Here is an 18,938-nt window from a genome sequence, read left to right on the forward strand (position 1 = left end):
ATATAAACAGAGCCAAACCAATAGTTACCAGCTCAGGTCCATTAAAAATGTCCAGGTCTTGCTTCATGGTCTCAAAATTGTAGACGCTCATGGGACTGTTCTGATGGTGGCAGGTGAGCCTGGGGCTGGAGATGCTCACGTTCTGGACCCACAGCTCATATGCAGCCAGCCACTGCCCATAGGAGTACCTTCTCTCTGGCACAGTCTGCTCCTGTACCTGACTATTTTGCTGCTGTGCCTGACTGTTCTGCTGCTGTGTCTGTTTGTCGGCAGGTTTAGACCTCCACCTGATGACCACCCCCTGCTGCCTGCCTGAGTCTGCCCTGACGTGGCGCCACCACATCTGTGGGACATACAGCAGGTCTCCTGCCTCCAGATCTGCCCTCTGGTACTGCACATCAGCCACTCTGGGCAGGTACAGGGAACGCAAACATTAATAAAGACAGCACACAAAAACTTCATGTAGGTTCAATCTTTCAATGCAGGAATTGACTCTGGCTTCTCTTCTTTTGACAAATGGGAAACAACATAAGGTTACAACAAGCAATCTCCAAGAAGATGTTGGGAGGGCAGGTTGCTTTCTTTGCAAGGTTCTGTGAAGGTGATAGTATTCCTGTGATTGGCAAAGCATCTCGGGATGAAAGTGTCATCCAGATTTTCATATTGGGGTAAACACACACACACACAGATTAAAAAAACCTAGGAATGGCTATGTGCTTAAAAATACATGACCTTTATCTGACCTTGGATACTTCTCCATGTCCACAAAGTCGACGTCCACGGGAGAAACCCCAAGTACCCTGGCCTCATCTGCATAAACATCGTTAGAATGAAGTGGTGACACCAGGAGCACTGTCTGGGGGCCACGCAGGACAGCAAACAGGTTCTACATGTGTGTACAAACAGACTTCATCATCACACAGAAATGATATGCATTTCAGCACCAAGGACATTTCCTTCTCTTAAACAAGTGTTGGTGAAAATAAAAACATTCTTTTGCACAGGCAGCATTAACAAAGTGATTGGATATCTCTAAGAAGAAGGCCCTAGTTGAGTATGGGTTTGGAAAAGCATTTTGAACTTAATTCCCACCTCCTGTGTGTCTATGTGTAGTCTTGAGCTGGCCTCCCCACTGCCTGTATGGAGCTGAGTTGTGAAAGACTGGGAGTACATCTCCTCACAGCGCAGGCAGGTGGGCAGGATCACGTCCTCTGTAGCAGGAAGGTAACAAACAGGATTGTCAGAGAAGACAGTTATGCTTTGTTCTGACAACTCACTTTTGTTGTGGGCTGTGTAATGTTGCCCCCTAGCAGTTTATGAGAAAACTGCAACTACTTTATTAACCAGAAAAACTAAACAACACCTACTCTTCATGTCAGGATGCAGGTCCTTGTCCTGCTCCATGCCCATATGTTGCTTCAGATACTCTTCATCCCACAGTGTGTAGGCAGGCCAGTGTTTCGCCCCTCCTAGAGCATGTCACGCAAAGGACAACAAGATTTCAGTTCAATCTTTTGATTAGAATTATGGCATGTAAGTATGTGTCAATGACTGTCACCTAAAATTAATCTACAACTTAAAACTGTTTGAAACCCCCGGTCAAAATCTCCTGGCCAACAATTGCAAAACAATTATTAAAACAAACCAACCCCTGGGGAATAGTTTAGACTACTAATTGGTACCAACAGTAACGTTAATTATCTGTAATTAACTTGGACATGTATAAGATAAAACTTTTGAAGAGTTTACCAGAATCGTTTCGACAAACTCTATTTTACACAACGAATACAGTCAAACGTGTACAAGTGACCGTCAATGATAAGGGCCACCAATGAATATAGTTTTCCCATTGACAAAACTTTACAAGGTCTATAGTGACCACCTGTCCACATTAACTGCTGACATAAACCAGATTACCTCGGTCCCCTCTGACAGGTGTTTTCTCGTGCAGTTTTTACTGCACAGTCAAAGGAACTTATTGCTATGATGTTACATGATTTACATCCCACCTTTAAACAGTAGAGGTCTGTGTTTGGTCACGAAGTGTTGGTGGAAGTCCTGCGGGGAGATCATGTACGGGAGGACCTCCACCTCTCCGGCGGGCTGGCGGTGAGAGCCGAACGGTTGTCCGTGTCCCTGACGATACTCTGGCGTTTCTTCACCTACCTCTGTCCTCCCTTCCGGACAGTCTGCTCCCGTGCAGAAGTCTGTGCCTTCTCCCGAGGGCGAACTTCGAGTGATCCCGTCATTTTCCCCGGACGCTTTCGTCGTTCTATCAGGAGGTTGGTTTGATGCCACGACCAAGTCCAGGAGAAGTACAAGGACTAACAGCAAAGATCTCGGAAACATCGTCTAGTTGTGCAGCTGGTGAGGCTTCTGTTGATCGAATAATAACACGTTGTGCTGCAGAAAGTTGACGAACCAGTTCACATCACCTGATGTACATGAGACCACATGCCTGTCTGGTTTTGGCATGGATGTAAAATGGGGAAGCCAACAGGAAGCAGGAAGTAAAAACTTGTACTGGCGAATCCGGGGCCACACGAATGTAGCGCTATGTTCTGTCCCGCCGATTGTCAATAAACAAAATGGCGGACGGTTGAATGATTTTGTGAAGTTTTGTCGGCGTTCGGGCGAGAAAATGTCACTTTTCCAAGGGATGAAGCTCAGCAAGGTGGACCAAGAGAGTGGCGAAGCCGGACAGAAGTCACTCTTTTCGTTTATAACCTCTACCGCTGCAGGTAAATGAGTTCAAACGGTTTTATGGTGCAGATACCAGAAAATTATTTGTGGGCGGAGGCCAACTTTAGTGGGTGGTGTCTTGTATAAAAGTTAAAACATAAAAATCTCGAAACTCTTAGGGACAGACGGTTATTACAGAAGGTTATTACTGTTTTTCTCGGTGTTGAAATGTTAAATATATTCATGCCTCACTGTGTTTAATTTCGTATCCGCCTCGCTGTGCAGAAGATAAACAGTTGCAAATATTTACCTGTTAGTGTTAGCTTGAACGAAAACAAACAAACAAATGATTTACAAGTGGATGGATTCCAATCTAAATAGACTTGCATGAATGTATAGGTATCATAATACGTTAGATCAAACTGTTAGTTTCCTTGTTTTCATTTGTGTAGGATATTGACACTAACAGGAAGATCCTGTCAGTAGCCTATGTCTATTTTTATAAAGGCATAAAGTTAATGCAATTTACATTGTGAAAGGTTTGTTTGCTCCATGTTATATGCCACATTTATATGCTTCTTTCCAACACAGCTCCTCCAGTTGACCAAGTCCAGGTTGATAAAAGCAGTATTACTGAGACAACTACAACAAGCAGTGTGACTTTATCATCAAGAAGTGTCAGTGCCACCTCTCAAGTCTCTTCTCCACCATACACCTTCCCATCTGGTCTGTCAGCCAGTGGAGCCACCTCAGGTTACAGCAGTGAGTCTTCCAGCACAACATCTTCCCCTCGTGCTGTCACCAGACCTGTTTTCTCAGGTGTCCCCTTACCTGTCTCCCCAGGTGTCCCCTTACCTGCCTCCACAGGTGTCCCCTTACCTGCCTCCACAGGTGTCCCCTTACCTGCCTCCACAGGTGTCCCCTTACCTACCTCCACAGGTGTCCCCTTACCTGCCTCCACAGGTGTCTCGTTACCTGCCTCCACAGGTGTCCCCTTACCTGCCTCCACAGGTGACACTTCTCCCAGGGATGCATCTGTCGTAAAACTCACTGGGCCAGGTACAAAAATAACCAGGAAGAAAAGACATATTTCTCTTATTCGGCCTGGATATGCAAGACAAGACACGTCCACAGAGAGGATGAAGACTGATCCTGATGCTGACGATTTGCCAGTGTTGAAATCAACTCTGAGAGTGAGAGAAGAACTGGAAGAAAGTAATGACCAGGATATATCTCTAAACAGACTATCCATAGAAAAATCCAAAGTATCATCCTCAAAATTGTCCACTCAAGAAAGAGCTGATACCTTGAGACTGGATGAAAGAACTTCAAGTTCAAGTGAGATTTCAAGGGATTGCCACCCTGCAAAACTGGACAGAGCCAATATATTTCCACCTTTGAACAACAAAACTCAAACAGAGGAAAATCTAAACAAGGACAAATCATCCTCATCCGACCCATTTGAATCTCTAACCCTTGATGTTGCAGACAGTGAACAGGTTGGAGAAACCACTGCTGTATCTGAGCTAGAATCACTCAGCCTTGATCTCAGCTTTGACTTGGATTTTAACCTGGACCTGGATGTTACCATGCCTTGCAGTACTGGTCCAGACAATGTACAGTGCAATAGTGATACAGAGACAGGACCGTTGGATGGTTTAGAGCTGGACTTATTGGATCCTAAGGCTGATGAGGGTACAGTTAACACAGGAGCTGATAGTGGGGAATCTAGTAGTGTGCAAAATACAACAACAGTGACATCATCTTTTAGATTTTTACAGTCAGCTGATGTCACCAAAGCTGCAGAGGATAATGATGACATTGACCTTGAGATCGAATCGTGTACAGAGAAGACAGAATTTAGTCACCAACCTGTAGGAAGGTCGGAAGTAGAAGAAGCTGAAAAAGCAGCAGGAGATGATTTACCTGAAGAAACTGTCATCAGAAAACAAGATGTTAATCTTGGCAGCGATGATACTGCAAATGACTCATTAGTGACATCAGAAGTAGCAACAAGGAAAGAAGATGACCTTGTAATGACAGATTCCATGGTGGAAGATTCTCAGAACAGTAGACTGGAAGAAGTCAGGTAAGACTGGTTTGTTCAGACATACAGAATGTACATGGTGGCTACATAGGTTGTCAAGAAATACTTGCGAGTATTAAGAAACTGAGAACAGGCATACCCAGATTAACTTAGTATGCATCATAACCATCCTTCCTCACAACAAGGGAGAAGCAGAATAATGATATTTTTTTGGATAATAGCTATACAAGATATGTCATTGATAAGAAATTTCATCTCTTCATACTACTGGTAGTAATTGCTGGTCAGTGGTAAACAGAACACTGTGTTTTCTCCATGACAGGGAAAGGTTTTCCCATCTGCAGCAGCAGCACCAGACTCTGCTACAGACACACGTCAAGCTGTGCTGCAGGCAGGTCAAGGTGAGACACACAAGCCAGGGTTTTCTGACAAAACCTGTCCTTCTTCTTAAGAACAGTAACACTATTTAAGATCCTTACGGCATGTATACTAGTAAGGACACCACCTTCAGCCCTTGTAAATGGTCTCAGTAGGTCTTAGTTAAGTAGGTATATAAGTACATTATAGGACTACTATAAAGCATTTAATTGTTTCTACTTAGAGTCAACAAAATGCAGTTATGAACATGAGTTCTTTATTGGAATCCTCTGCTCTTTACTCAACAGAAAAGACGAGAGCTCAGCAGAGTGAAGGCAGAGCAGGATCAGGCTGTGAAGAATGAAGACTATGAAAAGGGTATGAATAGTTTAGTCGCTAGATAGTAGATGTAAGTGTTGAATGCTGGAGTTAGTGTGGACAACATGTTTGTAACAGATGGTAGGATACAATGGTAGAGAAGAGTTCACACAATGTAGCTCATCAATCATTATTTTCAATGACACATGCTTTGTAACACCGTGCGTGACAGGTTAAATTTGTATACATTGTGACAGCTTCAGGCTACATTATGCTGATACACTCATATCTAGTAAGTAATACTTGGTCCTCCCTCCAATACTTGGACCAATACTTGGTCCTCCCTCAGAAGCTATGTTATCACATCAGTGTGATATCATTGATACAGAATGGATACTGTATGAAAAATTTGGAAGCAAGCTTCAGTTTTTATTCCGTAGCAGACATTTTTCAATGAAAAAACTTTCACTTTGTATTTTCTCCTTTCCATTTGCAGCTGAAGCCTTCAACAGAAGATTGCAGTCTCTCACAGCTGACCTGCAGGCCATGACCTTTGACTTACCGTCCTCAGAGCCCTCCACTGCATCACTGCTGGAGGAGATGAGACATGTGATGGAGGAGGAAGTTGCCATGGTAACAGAAGAGGCAGAGAGATACACTGCCATGAAAACCAAGGAGGAACTGTGCTTAAAAGAGCTTCATACAACAAAACAGGTAGAACTGAACAGGTAGGGAGAATGGCAGTAAGTCAACTTTAGTCACTAGAATTGAGTGTGAGTTATTTGCTGTTTAAAATTATGATCATGATTATGTCTTCCCCACTTGTGTTTTCATAAGAGTACACCAGGTTATAACACCAGGTTGATAACTGTGTAATTTGCACTTAGGCCATGTTGATTTGATTATATGGATGATTATATGCATGAATTTTCGGCCGTTTCCAAAAAAAAAAAAGTTTTCAACCATACTGTAAATCTTGCAAAACAGTTGCTAAATGAGCAAAAATATACCATAAGTTGCAAGGAAAACATTTAGAAACGATACCAATGTCGTAGAATGCCAAAATCAAAGGAAAAAAGACAAAAATGTAAAGAAATGAATTCGAAGAGTAGATTATTTGCCATAACATATTCTGTGCCATTTGTTCAACCTTCATGACCACGTAGATTTCATAGTGAAAGCAACTTTTTTTTTTGCAAAACTTTTTTTTTATTCGCACGCGCGCATCAGTTTTGGGGTTCCCAGAAAATGTCATCCATATAATCTTACTGAGTTTTACCTTTTCACTCAGGGAGAAACAAAAACTTGCCACACTTCAAGATCAACTGGCCATGGCAGCAAGGTACAGACTCAGAAATTGTTTTCTTGTCATTTGCAGTGAGTGACATTGTTGACTGAGCCTTTAGATTGTTTTAAGAACAGTCCATGTTTGCCTTTTGATGTAGTAATTACAAATTTGTTGCAAAATGCATATTTTTTGTGCTCCAGCCACCTGTCCCTTGACCGGGAGCACCTACAGAAGTCAAAAGCACAGCTGTCCAGCCAGGTGGAGGAGAGGACAGCTGAGTTCCACACAGCCAGGGAACAGCTGGTGGAGAAGAGACAGGACATCCAGGTGTGCGACAGTTGTCTCTGTTTTCTGTCTGTTATTTCCCTTTTTGTTACAAGTTACAGGTACATGCAGTTATTGTCAGGGTTTAATGGCAATGATGACAGGAATAAGCCTGAGTGTGAGTGAATGAAACCAATCAGTCCAGTTTTCCATATTTACACTCCAGGACTAAACTGTGTTACATCATGAAACAATAAGCAATGCAGTGCAAGCAAGCAAGAAAATATAAGTTATTCTCTCAGTAAGCTATAAGAGTAGCTCAAGGTACATTCCTGTTTCCCCAGGAGGAAATCTCTGCCCTGGAAGAGCGTCTACGTGTTCTCCGGCAGCAGGAGGAGTCCATCTCCGCAGAGATTCAGCTGCAAGAGGACAGCATTAGTAGGGTCGAGCAGCAGTTCTCCACGGAGCGTGTGCAGCTGGAGGAGGAGCGGAGGACCATCGACAGGAAACAGGGAGAGCTGGAGGACCAGGCTAGGGAGGCAGCACAGGAGGAACAGACTCTCAGGGACAGGGAGGTGGAACTACAGATAGAGGAGAAAAGGTACGGACAGGGTGACTGTCATAGCCTATTAAAGGTCTTACCTGGACCAAGAAGGTCATAGACTGCAGAATTGAAGCAAAATGTACATGGGTCTGTATTTTGGTCCTCTGCACCATAATATTGAATGCGATAAAACTCCTAGAGGAATGTGCAAACATTGTGGAATACTCCATTGTTGCTTATATGAGAAGTGAATTTGTTCTGCAGACTGCAGGACAGTCTCCAGTCTATCCAGGAGAGAGTTTCCCACATGACGAGTCAGGCCCAGGAGCTGAGCACCAGAGCTGAGGACATGATGGCTCTACCTGTCTACACAGGAACTATCAACACAAATAACCAACAAATCACAAGGTCAGCAGGACAAGTTCAAGTTTAAAGATTGCCAATGTTACAGCATGCAGTAGACAGGTGGTAGGAACCAATGAAATTTGGGATTCTTCTAGTCTTTAATTGTTTTTTTTTCTTGCTATTGGATTACTTGACTTATACCTTTTCACTGCAGGTTAAAGGAACAACAGCAGGAAAGGCAGAGAGAGGTGCAGGAACTGACCACACAGGTATAACATATACATGTACTGTTCATTCATCTATTTTGAGTAGATATAGTTTTGTGGTTGGAGGGGAGAGGAGGCAAGATCTACAGTCTTTATATATTGATTGCAATTTTACCTAAATGTACTTTCAATTCCTAACCTTTTTTTTTATAGTTGCCTAAGTTGGGGTTATGATATGTTCGCAAGCTTTCAAGCTACCACTTCTTTCACAGGTTCTGAGGTATCAGACCAGAGTTACAGATTTGACCAAACAGCTGGGTGAGACCGCAGCCCAGATGCCAGTACTGCAGGAGGCTAAGCAGCTGGCTGTGGCAGGTCAGTATCTTTTGACGAAATATTTATACGTATACACACAACAAAAGTTCAGCTATACTCTTCATCTTGTTATACTGCAATTTCTTGTATTTTGTGGGACTTACTTTTGTGGTGGAAGGGGAAAGAAACTTTCTATGGTGTTTTTTAAAGTTTTCAGGTGAATCAATTTTGTAGTACAGAAGTAAGATCCTCCAATCCCCCACAGGTTATAATTTTTCTGAAGCCAAACGTCTTGCCGATGAGATCAAGACCTTGGAAGACAAGAGGGTCGCTAAGGAGAAGGAGCTGGTGAGAGCTCAAGAAGATGTAGAGCAGCAAACACAGAACTTGGAGATGTCTAAGAAAGTGTTCAAGGAAGTCCAGGAGGAGCTGAAGCAAAAGGAAGAAGAAAATGGTGTGTTGTTTTCAGTTTTGTGCAAATGACTCTGGAGTATGATTTTGGACAAATGAACTGGACATTGAAATGCGCTTCTTTTTGCTATAGGTTTTATACTTTTTCTTCATTGTCCCTCTTAAACCTGTCTTTATTTGAAAACATCTCAATGTGCATGAAATATTTTTAGATCTCTTAGACTCCCACTAACTTCCATTCTGATGTGTCAACTTTTCAGATGCAGTCAGAAAAGATGAAGCCTATCAACTCTACCAAGAACTGCAGCTTCAGTTAGACAGGTCTGTTGATCTTTAGATGTCATTTTTGAAATGCTATCTACAAATAAAGGATTTAATCATCATTGTCATTGTTGTTATGTCATTTCTCCCCAGATGTGCAAATGATGTTATAAGAAGTGTGCTCCAGGCCGACATGACGGCATGCCAGCTGTGGATCCAGGACATCTGTGAGAAGCACCACCTACCTCTGCCCCAGGAACTGCAGGCCCTGGACCTGCAAGGCATCCTGGGGGAGGATGATGATGACATGGTTGCCATGGATACCTCCTGTGTTGGAGATGGTGGAGTGTTGAAGGCTACAGGTCCAGAGAACAAGGAGGTATTCTGGGAAACACTATAAAGTGTATAGTAATTGACATGGTTGCTGTCTTTTGTTATTCTCTAGTGAAACAGAATACATGTACTTAGACAAATGCATGGGAGTATCCTTATATTGAGGCTGGACTGTGTAGTGTACATACATGTTTATAGTCTCTATTGTTATAACCAGTGGAAGACAAGTTTTTCAGGTAGCACATTGAATTTTACATCATTTCCTTTCCTTGCTGCTGTACAGGCCCCTACAGGTGGCAGCTGTGCAGCTGAAGACCACATGCAAGCCTGTGAGGCTGCAGGTGGCAGCTGCCAGGCGGAAGACTATGTTCAGGCCTGTGAGGCCTTCAGCATGCGGCTACTGGAGCTGGAGGACCAGCTGCAGGAGGCTGTAGGGCAGGAGGACTATGAGGCAGCACATATCCTTTACACATGGTCCTGGGTGGGAGAATATCAGTGGGATCTCGTACGATTAATGATTAAATACAAATTAATCAATTTGTCATTGTCTTGTATGGACAGTTTAAACTGTTGTTGCCTTGACGACAGAACACAGACCCTTCATGAGGAGATCCAGACCCTGAAGCACCAGCTCCAGAACATGTTAGTATCTCTCCAGCAGCTCGACTCCTAACCTGTAGTGCCTGCTTGGGTTTGGATGGTTGTTTAACAGAACTGTTGTTGTTTTATTTTGTTTTGTTTCGTGTTAGTTTGTTCAACCTTCTCCACTCTTGTTTTATTTGTGTATGGTGTGTGTGCTAGCTGGCTGGCCACAATCTTAAACCATGAAGACTAATTACATTCTCATCAACAACCAAAGAGAAAAATGAAAATGTAGTTTAAGTCCATTTTAACTTTAAAATGTACACAGTGAACTGTACATCACATGTAGACATCTAGACATCTGAAGTTTTGAAACATATGAATCTCCTTGCTCTAAGTAATGTTTATAAATATGCAATATGTTATATATGCTTTATGTCAGTAGGTTAATGAGATCATTGATATGTGCTACGTAAGTTATTTTATTTTTATTTTTCCATGCAGTACTAAGTAATAAGTTAACATTCTCAAATACTAGTATTCTAGTTAGTCATTTGCATTGGAGCATTGAAAGGTCCAAATTTTCATGGTATCACAAATTTGGAGAAATGTGTAAAAAGTTTGAGGTTGAAATATTGCATAAGTTGTCAAGGCCTCCAGCACACAGACTATGGTTATTTATGTTTATTTATTTCTCTGCACACAACACAATATGTGCACTTAAGTTATTCTAAGCACCTTGTTGCACATTCCGATTTATCTTTTATATTACCTCATAAGATGATATAATATTTCTTGAATATTTTTATGGCATCTCTTTTATTTATTTTATTTCATAGATCTACCTTCTCGTGATCTTCTCTACAAAGTGATTTGCATGGGCTGGTCCATTTTGAAATGTCAAAAGGGGACAGTCAGGAGCATTGTTTTTCATTTTAATTCTAATTCATTTCAACTTGCTTGTAATCTATTGATGGCAGTATGTATTAAGACATTCAGGACCTCTTTAGAATTGTTTCATTTTGACTGATGTCGCCTGCACATTTAGAATGGAACAGCCCTCATAGTTTTACATCAGAAATGCTTTATTTTCTGTACTTGTTTGTTTGCTTGGATCAGTGAATGATGATGTGAATTTTGCTGTGATTGTGGTGATTTGGAGCAGTGTAGTGCCTGACTGTTCTGAGGTGGCCTCACGGGGTACGAATCAGGCTGAGTACACCTGCATGAAGCACTTTTCCTCCAACCCCATATGTAGCCTCCATAGCGTGCTGTTTTCTGACTGCTGTCATGGTTTGATGGCTCCCATTGTTTGCAACAGTTAGTTGCCAGCTATATCAATTAGAAAACAGTACATAGTCAGGCCATAGAAACGCTAGTACTAAAGCACAAAAAGGTAGTAAATCACAGATGAGTCACAATTAGAGTGGCAGGTACAAGTATGATTATGAGGGCTTTCTTGGGGTTTTAGGAGCACCTGGTGTTGTCACCTTAGCACTCTGCTCGGGAGTTACTGCATGCTCACAAAGCGTCTTGTGGATGATGAAGATGTCAGCATTTGTTAGTGCTGGTCATGATGCTTGATCACTTACATATCAGAGTTTGTTGACTAAGTTTGCCGCCTCAGATTTTTCTGCAGGCTCTATGTCTTGAGTAACAGTTATCTGTTTGTTGTTGCATCCCTGCTTATTTCAGGCCCCACATGTATTATCAAGTCTCTCTTTGCACTTCACAGCAAGACTGACCAACCAGGAGGAGCCAGTTGCCATGGGAAGAGTTTGCGATGAAATTTCGCATCTCAATCTTTGGTAGAAGATACTGTGCCATAGTTTCGTCTGGCCATCCTTCTTAAGATAGGGACCCAGCTAGGGCTGGAATTGCTGCATCTTTTTGGTTTGCTATCTTCTCCGAACTAGAGGTTCTCAGGAATTTTTTTCATGATATTAATGTAGTATGATGTCATATAACAGGAGCTTCCCGAAGAACATCTAGCAGTGACAAATTAAAAACAATTGTGGAATTCAATTTTCTAAGTGGCTACTTGAGGAATTTTAGGTAGAGATGATGTCATCCTTGTCACTAATTTTTGGAGAGAACAGATTGCTTGGAATACTATTATAGCAAATAAAGCAAAAGATAGCAAAGTTGTACCGAAACAAAACCAGTGCCATTAATCAGTAACTGTCCATCATATAATCGTAAGTGTAATTGTCCTACTGTAAGCAACAGTTGTCAATAATTCTGTAAGGAACAAATACCTGAACCCTCTTAACATCGATTGAATGTAAAATATAAAACATATATATAAATAAACTTGTAATATAAGGTGTGTAATGTACTGTGTTGTCATTATTTCGCAAAAATATCTGCTCCTAAATACGAAATTTAGTTCCTGTAAAAATGAATTACTTCACTTTATTGTCTATAATAGTGAAATATCACATGTACCTTTGACAAAGGGTTGTGTTTCTTAGCATTTTTTATCACCTTGAAACGTGACAAAATCGGCATAAGCGTCGACTTTTTATGATGCCTGCATCATTCAAACAAGTTTTATTTGTTGACTTGAAAAAACAGCAATAATAATAAACATTCGTTAACAAGATACAAAATCGGAATAACCTGGAAGAAAACAACTACCTTACTCCTTAAGATACCTTAAACGATACCAAAAATAGAAATATATGTTTAGTGTATCTTATAGGTTGTATCAATATGATAGACTCGGACAAGCCTTGCAGACGGTCTTTGGTATCAAGTCCCTGTGCAGACACACTATAGAGTACGAGTTTTACTTCTGGAGGGTCGTGATGACGTAAGATAGCAGCGTAGCACGGTCACAGCGACCCTCTTGCAAGGTGCGGTAAACGCGCGATGATTGTCGGTATTCGAGAACGTACTCTAAACACAGAATTGATTGCATATCCGAGGATGACTTGAACTACGCATTTATATCTAACAACACGATGTTTTCGCCTACATTTTCTCGGCAAGATGACATTTTCACTGTAGTTTTGCTTCTGAATCAATATCATAGCTGGAGGCGACTTATGGCCGATTGCACTGCAGCCACCCGATCCTGATGATAGTTTTGCCGGCCCGGAAAGCCGACGTTTCAGGCCGCTACACTTAAGCCTCATGCCTTTGGTTTAGAACTTAAATTTTCCACTCTCTTGACTTATTAAATCGTTGACTCCAACATTCACTTATCGTGTTACGTTGGCATCGTTGGCATCGGGACAGTACTGGCAAGAGTTTCACAGTTTCTCTGCATCGCATGCCAGACTGGCTGATTGCTGCATTTTTCCACTGTAAATGGTAACATTCCGACTGCTCGTCAGCACGAAACAAACTTTAACAACCATCTCAGTTCCACGCGTTGTTCACTTCAAAACTACGCATTCTCTCGAATACCATGTCATGACTCCATGAGTCAAAATGGAGGGTTTTTTTTCACCTGTAGTTTCCAAACTCAATTCCAGGCCCTTCCCCACTTCACAACCACGCACTCTCCTGGCCGTAACGTCAGCGCCTTCAGGTCCAACATGTCCCCCTCCCTGTCCAGGTCACTGGTCAGGACGACCGCGGCCTCCCTGGGCCAGCCGTCCCACCAGGAGTAATAGCTGTGTGTCTCCGACTTCCCGCCCAGGTTCATCGCCACCAGGTACGTCGGTCGCCCGCGGAGAACCCGCGAAAACGCGAAGATGTTCGGCGTGGAGAGGAAGTAGCGAATCTCGCCGTACAGGAAAGTCGGCTCTTTTCTGAGCTCCACCAAAGCACGGAACAAGTGTAGGATGGATTTTGGGTGTGCGCTTTGGACCTTGGGAACAAAATATAAACAGCATTTAGAAAACGGTACATTAATGAAGGTTTGGAATTGAAGTAAACCAAATTGTAGACGAATCAATCAGTATCTGGAGCTTTCTACATTATTCATTGAAACTGATGAAGTATGATGGTTGTCACTCGAAACATCCGGAAGTAATCTACCTTTTTCATCCAGTGGTAGAGATGAATGAAAACTGATACTAATAAAACGGTATGTTGCGATATCTTCATCTTCGAAGGTATCGCAGGTAACCCACCTGAACGTTGACTCTGTGGTAGTTGTCGTGCAGGGGTAGCCACGGCCGGACCTCCGGGTCTGTAAACCCCGCGTTTTCCGTGCCGTTCCACTGCATGGGCGTGCGCTCAGGGTCGCGACTCTTCGTCTCGTACGTGTCCTGAAACAGGGAATCAACCAATTTTATTCGGCCTCCAGACAGATGGATAGCTAGGGATTAGTTCACTCGTCTTTACTTTGTCTTGTGCCTTACCCTAGCGATGTTCCTAATGATATTGAAATACTAGCAGTCAAAATGAAAGTGCCAAAATCCCCGATCCCAGACAACAGAAGAAACGTACCGGATTGTTCAGTGCAAATGTGTCCTTCGTGTCGTTGTACGACACCCTGGCGTCCTCCATCCCGATCTCGTCGCCATAGTAACAGAAGGGCGTTCCCGGAAGCAGCAGCAGGAGCATGTTGGCCGCGCGTGCGTACTGCGGCCCGATCCTGCTCGCCACCCGGTGGTTGTCATGGTTACCAATCTGATACGAACAAAACAGTCTTTTAGTGATATTCTCAAAGTTGTACTCAAGCTGCACATTTAAGTTGTATGAAAAAATCCTTTTTGTGAAAAAACCCTCCTCACCACCCAGTTTGGCCACTGCCCGTCAGTCATGTTGGACATCCAGCTCTCCACCAATCCGCGCGTGTGGTTGCCCGGCGCATGCCCACCGGACCCCAGGCCCAGCAGGTTAAAGTTGAAGGTCATGTCGGCTTCTCTGTTGTACGTCATCAGCACCTTCATGTCGTCATCGTACACTTCCGTCACCATGAACCTGACGACCGCCAATGAAAACACATGCTAAACGCATCTATATTCCCTGGGATTCAAAATCTAATATTCGCACGACATAAACGTGAAATCTCATATGTGTGTAGGTCGGTAGTATAGTACGATTAAAACCAATTGATATTATAATCAATCAAACCTGCACGATCCTTTCTTGCTGTACTCCTCCATGAGTGACTTCCACTCCCGTATGACGGCGTGAGTTTCCTCCTGGTTTGTGGTCCACGGATGAAGCAGGCTGCCGTACTGCTCCTGGTGACATGCAATATCATCTATTAACCGGAGACGTGTAAATTAATGTTTTAATTCTTGCGTCTCTTTCGAGCACTTGACAGATCAAAAACGTGCATTAGGATATTCTTCAGGTCTTGAGGGTAACTTTAACAGAAGAGTGCTGTTGTTACGTACCAGTGTTTCCCCAGGCTCCCCGGCGTACCCAGTGTTGGGCGGCTCGTCCTGAGACAGGTCCTCCGTCTCCACCAGGTGCTTCACGGCGTCCAGCCGGAACCCGTCCACTCCCTTCTCCAGCCAGAAACGGAGCACGTTCTGACGGGACAACGGACACTCAGACACATGTTCACTTGGAAAATAAGTTATCTTAAGTTTCCATAACAGTTTAAGAAAAACGTCGTAGATATTTAGGTAAACATTATGTAATACATTATGTAATATTTATTCCGAGATTTTGTATTAATTAATTTCAAGTTGTATTTCAAGCTACACGTGTTGTTAACGTGTATTTTTTCACCTCAATATGTCTCCTGACGTCTGGTGACCGGAAGTTCAAGTCAGGTTGTTCCGGTAAGAACTGGTGAAGGTACCATTGGTCACGTGACGCGACGTAAGTCCACGCTGGGCCCCCGAACACGCTCACCTACACAGGGATGTGATCACGTTAACATGCGGGATTCGTTTAGTCACTGCAGAGTCATACAGAGAAAGAGACTGACAAAAAATAATGCACTTCACCCATGTAACTGATGAACCATCCCTAAAAAAACAGAGACGGGGGACGTTACAACCTATCTTAAACATTTGATCGACTCCTTCCATTACGCTGCAGAAGAAGCGAATCATTGCCACTGAGAAAAGAAGTGTGCTTCTCCATATTTGGGGTATAAGTAAGTCCAACTTCTCTAAGAGGAGTGAAAGCGACCATATACATCAGTCAGATCACCTAAACGATTCCTAAATTGAGACGGGTTTTATGACATAAGGTTTACCCAGTTATTTGGCGGCCCTCCGTCCCTGCCGTCTGACCAGATGTAGTAATCCCTGTACGGGTTCGATTCGTCCCGGCTCCCCGAGCTCCAGGCGAACCAGTGGTGCTGGTCACTCGTGTGGTTCGGCACGAAGTCCAGAATCAGCTTCATGTCTACAACACGATAGATGAAACTCACTTTTTGTTCGCAAAGCAATGATATACATGTGTCGATGAAGGTTACACATTCTAGGTTTATCGAGTGCATGCGTTACAGATGATTATCACACCACACACCCATGCGTTCAGAGAAAATTACCAACTTTATTTCGGAACATTGAATGACATGTAATCGTCGTTCTACTTTAACGGCCTGAGTTGAAATACAACAAAATTTACAAAATACACCTTTTTCCTGCAGGAATTCATACTAGTGAGATTTTGCTCATGCTACGTTCACTACGTCGAAAGGGGGGGGGGGATTCTTTTTATTACCTCTGTCATGTAGAGCTTTTAATAAACTGTCGAAGTCCGCCATAGTCCCGAAGATGGGGTCGATGTCTGTAAAATCGGACACGTCATAGCCGAAGTCCTTCATGGGAGACTTGAAGATGGGACTTAGCCAGATGGCCCCCACTCCCAGGTACTCCAGGTAGTCTAACCGCCTCTCGATACCTGTGTGATATGGACATCGCCGACCACAAAATAAGACAATCTATACACGGTTTATAATGATAAATTTTGCAAAATCCAGACGCCCCTTTGATGACTCACAGTGTGATAAATTACGTAACATGATTTTCAAATCCTTTCTGGTTGATTGGACAAATCCTGGTACGGCAACTTTGCACACACAGCAGGTCTGGGCGTAATATTCATTCCGTGGCATGATGCTCATTCATGTTCATTCCTTCGCATGACAGCATGTTAGATATGAGCAAAACATACATACTGTCATACAACGAACGCTAGTCTGTAAGGCCCGATCATCATACGATGCACCTATGGGCTATGCTTTTTTTTCTCAACGATCGCGCCGTACGTCGAAGACTTGAGAAGACACGGGTTCACTAGTTGAAGCCAACCGTTGCATCCGTTTCTTCGCAAACGTAACACAAGACGTACGACCGTCGCGGAAAAAAATAATCGAAGGTGCGTCGTACGCATACGATGTATGCAACCGGGGCTTAAGACAACACTACGTACCCCTGAGATCACCGATCCCGTCGCCGTTGCTGTCCTGGAATGACCTGGGATAGATCTGGTAAATCACCGCCTTCTGCCACCACTCCAGCTCGGGTCTGGGCTGGCTCCTGTAGGAGTAGATCACGGCTACCGACCCGAGCGTCACACAGGCTAACACCACCGCGCACAAACACAGGGACGCTCGGTTCAAGACGCGACGGTACTTCTGCCACAGCGACGGTTTCTTCTGAGACGGTCTGAGTAAAACGTCTTCGTCATCATCTGACGAGTGGTAGCTATCGGTGTCACCCTCCCCTCCCCCCTCGTGAGCTTGTCTGACAGTTTCCTTTGGGAGGAGGTCCTCCATTTCCCAGTCGTCCCCCTCCATGGCTCGCATGATGGCGGACATAATCCTCCCGCCCTGTGACACGCCGGGGTTCTTCTCACTGACGTAAAGGTAGCCGACCAGAACAACCAGTGCAAACAATATAGAGGCAGCCAGCCGGGGCATGTTCCACCCAGGTTAACGTACGGACGTGCCGTGGGTCACCTGGAACCTGTCCGACAGGTGTGTTACCGGGCAGGTGTCACATTACACCCCGTGGTGTGTGGACGGAGGGCCGTGTGGCAGGAGGCTACTGGATACGACACACTCTCTCTCTCTCCGGACTGAAATTTGGGCATAGACATCCAAATATGTACTGAATTAATTACATACCGATCACAACCCACAGTCACAAACAATGTAAAAACTTTAACATGCACATAAACTAAAATTAAGAAGTTATCCATGCTATTGTCTGTTTGTAATAAGCCTTTGGACACCGGTAATCAATAAAGTTTCAATATATGCTACATTTAATAAATGACCTTACATGTACGTAGGAGAAACACGACGCTTTCTGACTGAGTGTCCTAAATATTACGATTCCTTGCATAAATGCGTCAGAATGACCAAAATACATGCACATAGTCTCAACTCATTATCTACTAGAGAGTAGCTTTAAAATGTCCTGTGTAGGTAATACAAGTTGCGTTACGTCTTGTATCTTATACGCTGTGTAATATTAAAAGTTAAGTTTATTGGTAGCTGGACACGTATACAACTTTAAAATGACGCGCCTAAAATATATGATTCCAAGTTTAAGGACATGCAGGTCACGTGTAGATAACGTGTTACATGCCATAAACTTGACCCCAGACAAAGAAACATGTCGGCCTGATTTATGACTGGAAGTGAGTTCACATTATTGGATTATTGCGTTTTTGAGTTTTATATCAACGCATCGATTTGAAGAGACCGGTGAGGTTTAAAATCAGCGAATGTCGGGAGGAAATCACAGCGTTTAATATGCACGTGCCTTCAAACCCCTCAAATCACTCTCCAGGGAAACTATAGACCGCTGCCCACTGCGACGTTAAATCAATGTGCTAGATAGACAAGAGGGTAGACTTTTAATGCTGACAGGCTGGGGGCCTGTGATCCCTGATAACCACTAGTATTGTATAAATAACTAACGTTATAGTTTCTAGCGTTTGCAGTTATGGTAGATAAACTATGCAATGATTTTATATAGCACTTCACCTGGGTCATGTGAGAGTCAACATTCTTTCCCAGAGAATCTGAAATCAATCCCTGCGGAACACAAACTCGACCGTGACCGCCACGACTGCCCTTGATCGGCACATCCGTCTGTCGCGTGC

At 43.3% G+C, this 18,938-nt stretch overlaps 3 protein-coding genes across 7 annotated transcripts in view; 1 reads left to right on the top strand and 2 right to left on the bottom strand.

Annotated features, from left to right (window-relative positions):
* The window catches only part of LOC109483780, a 6,108-nt gene extending 3,639 nt beyond the window's left edge, over nucleotides 1-2,469 (bottom strand). Inside the window, exons 1-5 of one of the 2 annotated variants that reach the window (XM_019786875.1) lie at nucleotides 2,010-2,436; nucleotides 1,368-1,469; nucleotides 1,093-1,211; nucleotides 744-886; nucleotides 140-407 (exon numbers count right to left, since the gene is read on the bottom strand). In XM_019786875.1, the coding sequence (XP_019642434.1) occupies nucleotides 140-407; nucleotides 744-886; nucleotides 1,093-1,211; nucleotides 1,368-1,469; nucleotides 2,010-2,349 (972 nt within the window). In that variant the 5' untranslated portion in view covers nucleotides 2,350-2,436. Of the gene's footprint in view, nucleotides 1-139; nucleotides 408-743; nucleotides 887-1,092; nucleotides 1,212-1,367; nucleotides 1,470-2,009 lie in introns of both variants that reach the window. The other variant, XM_019786874.1, reaches the window with a different exon arrangement.
* A 4-nt stretch (nucleotides 2,470-2,473) lies between these two features.
* Nucleotides 2,474-13,019, top strand: LOC109483775 (myosin-11-like). 4 transcript variants are annotated; one of them, XM_019786867.1, is made up of 18 exons: nucleotides 2,474-2,741; nucleotides 3,274-3,645; nucleotides 3,694-4,771; nucleotides 5,052-5,130; nucleotides 5,395-5,464; nucleotides 5,901-6,132; nucleotides 6,696-6,746; nucleotides 6,893-7,019; nucleotides 7,301-7,557; nucleotides 7,765-7,908; nucleotides 8,060-8,114; nucleotides 8,324-8,426; nucleotides 8,632-8,820; nucleotides 9,038-9,098; nucleotides 9,192-9,417; nucleotides 9,655-9,829; nucleotides 9,965-10,013; nucleotides 11,119-13,019. In XM_019786867.1, the coding sequence occupies exons 1-18, from the start codon at nucleotides 2,474-2,476 to the stop codon at nucleotides 11,276-11,278; spliced, it is 3,696 nt and encodes a 1,231-aa protein (XP_019642426.1). In that variant the 3' UTR covers nucleotides 11,279-13,019. The 4 variants fall into 4 exon arrangements, with proteins under 4 accessions (XP_019642426.1, XP_019642425.1, XP_019642428.1 ...); XM_019786866.1 differs by having other exon boundaries at nucleotides 3,274-4,771; XM_019786869.1 differs by having other exon boundaries at nucleotides 3,274-4,771; nucleotides 11,649-13,019.
* On the bottom strand, nucleotides 13,015-18,933 carry LOC109483776 (maltase A3-like). The gene is made up of 11 exons (XM_019786870.1): nucleotides 18,820-18,933; nucleotides 17,256-17,903; nucleotides 16,545-16,724; nucleotides 16,072-16,223; nucleotides 15,597-15,722; nucleotides 15,257-15,394; nucleotides 14,988-15,100; nucleotides 14,645-14,834; nucleotides 14,358-14,540; nucleotides 14,039-14,176; nucleotides 13,015-13,773 (listed from the first exon to the last, which is right to left on the bottom strand). Exons 2-11 carry the CDS (start codon nucleotides 17,743-17,745, stop codon nucleotides 13,426-13,428), a joined length of 2,058 nt encoding a protein of 685 aa, XP_019642429.1. The 5' UTR covers nucleotides 17,746-17,903; nucleotides 18,820-18,933; the 3' UTR covers nucleotides 13,015-13,425.
* Nucleotides 18,934-18,938: the final 5 nt, after the last annotated feature.

Source organism: Branchiostoma belcheri, unplaced genomic scaffold, assembly GCF_001625305.1.
Source record: "Branchiostoma belcheri isolate BF01 breed outbred unplaced genomic scaffold, Haploidv18h27 scaffold66, whole genome shotgun sequence".
Lineage (NCBI taxonomy): Eukaryota > Metazoa > Chordata > Leptocardii > Amphioxiformes > Branchiostomatidae > Branchiostoma > Branchiostoma belcheri.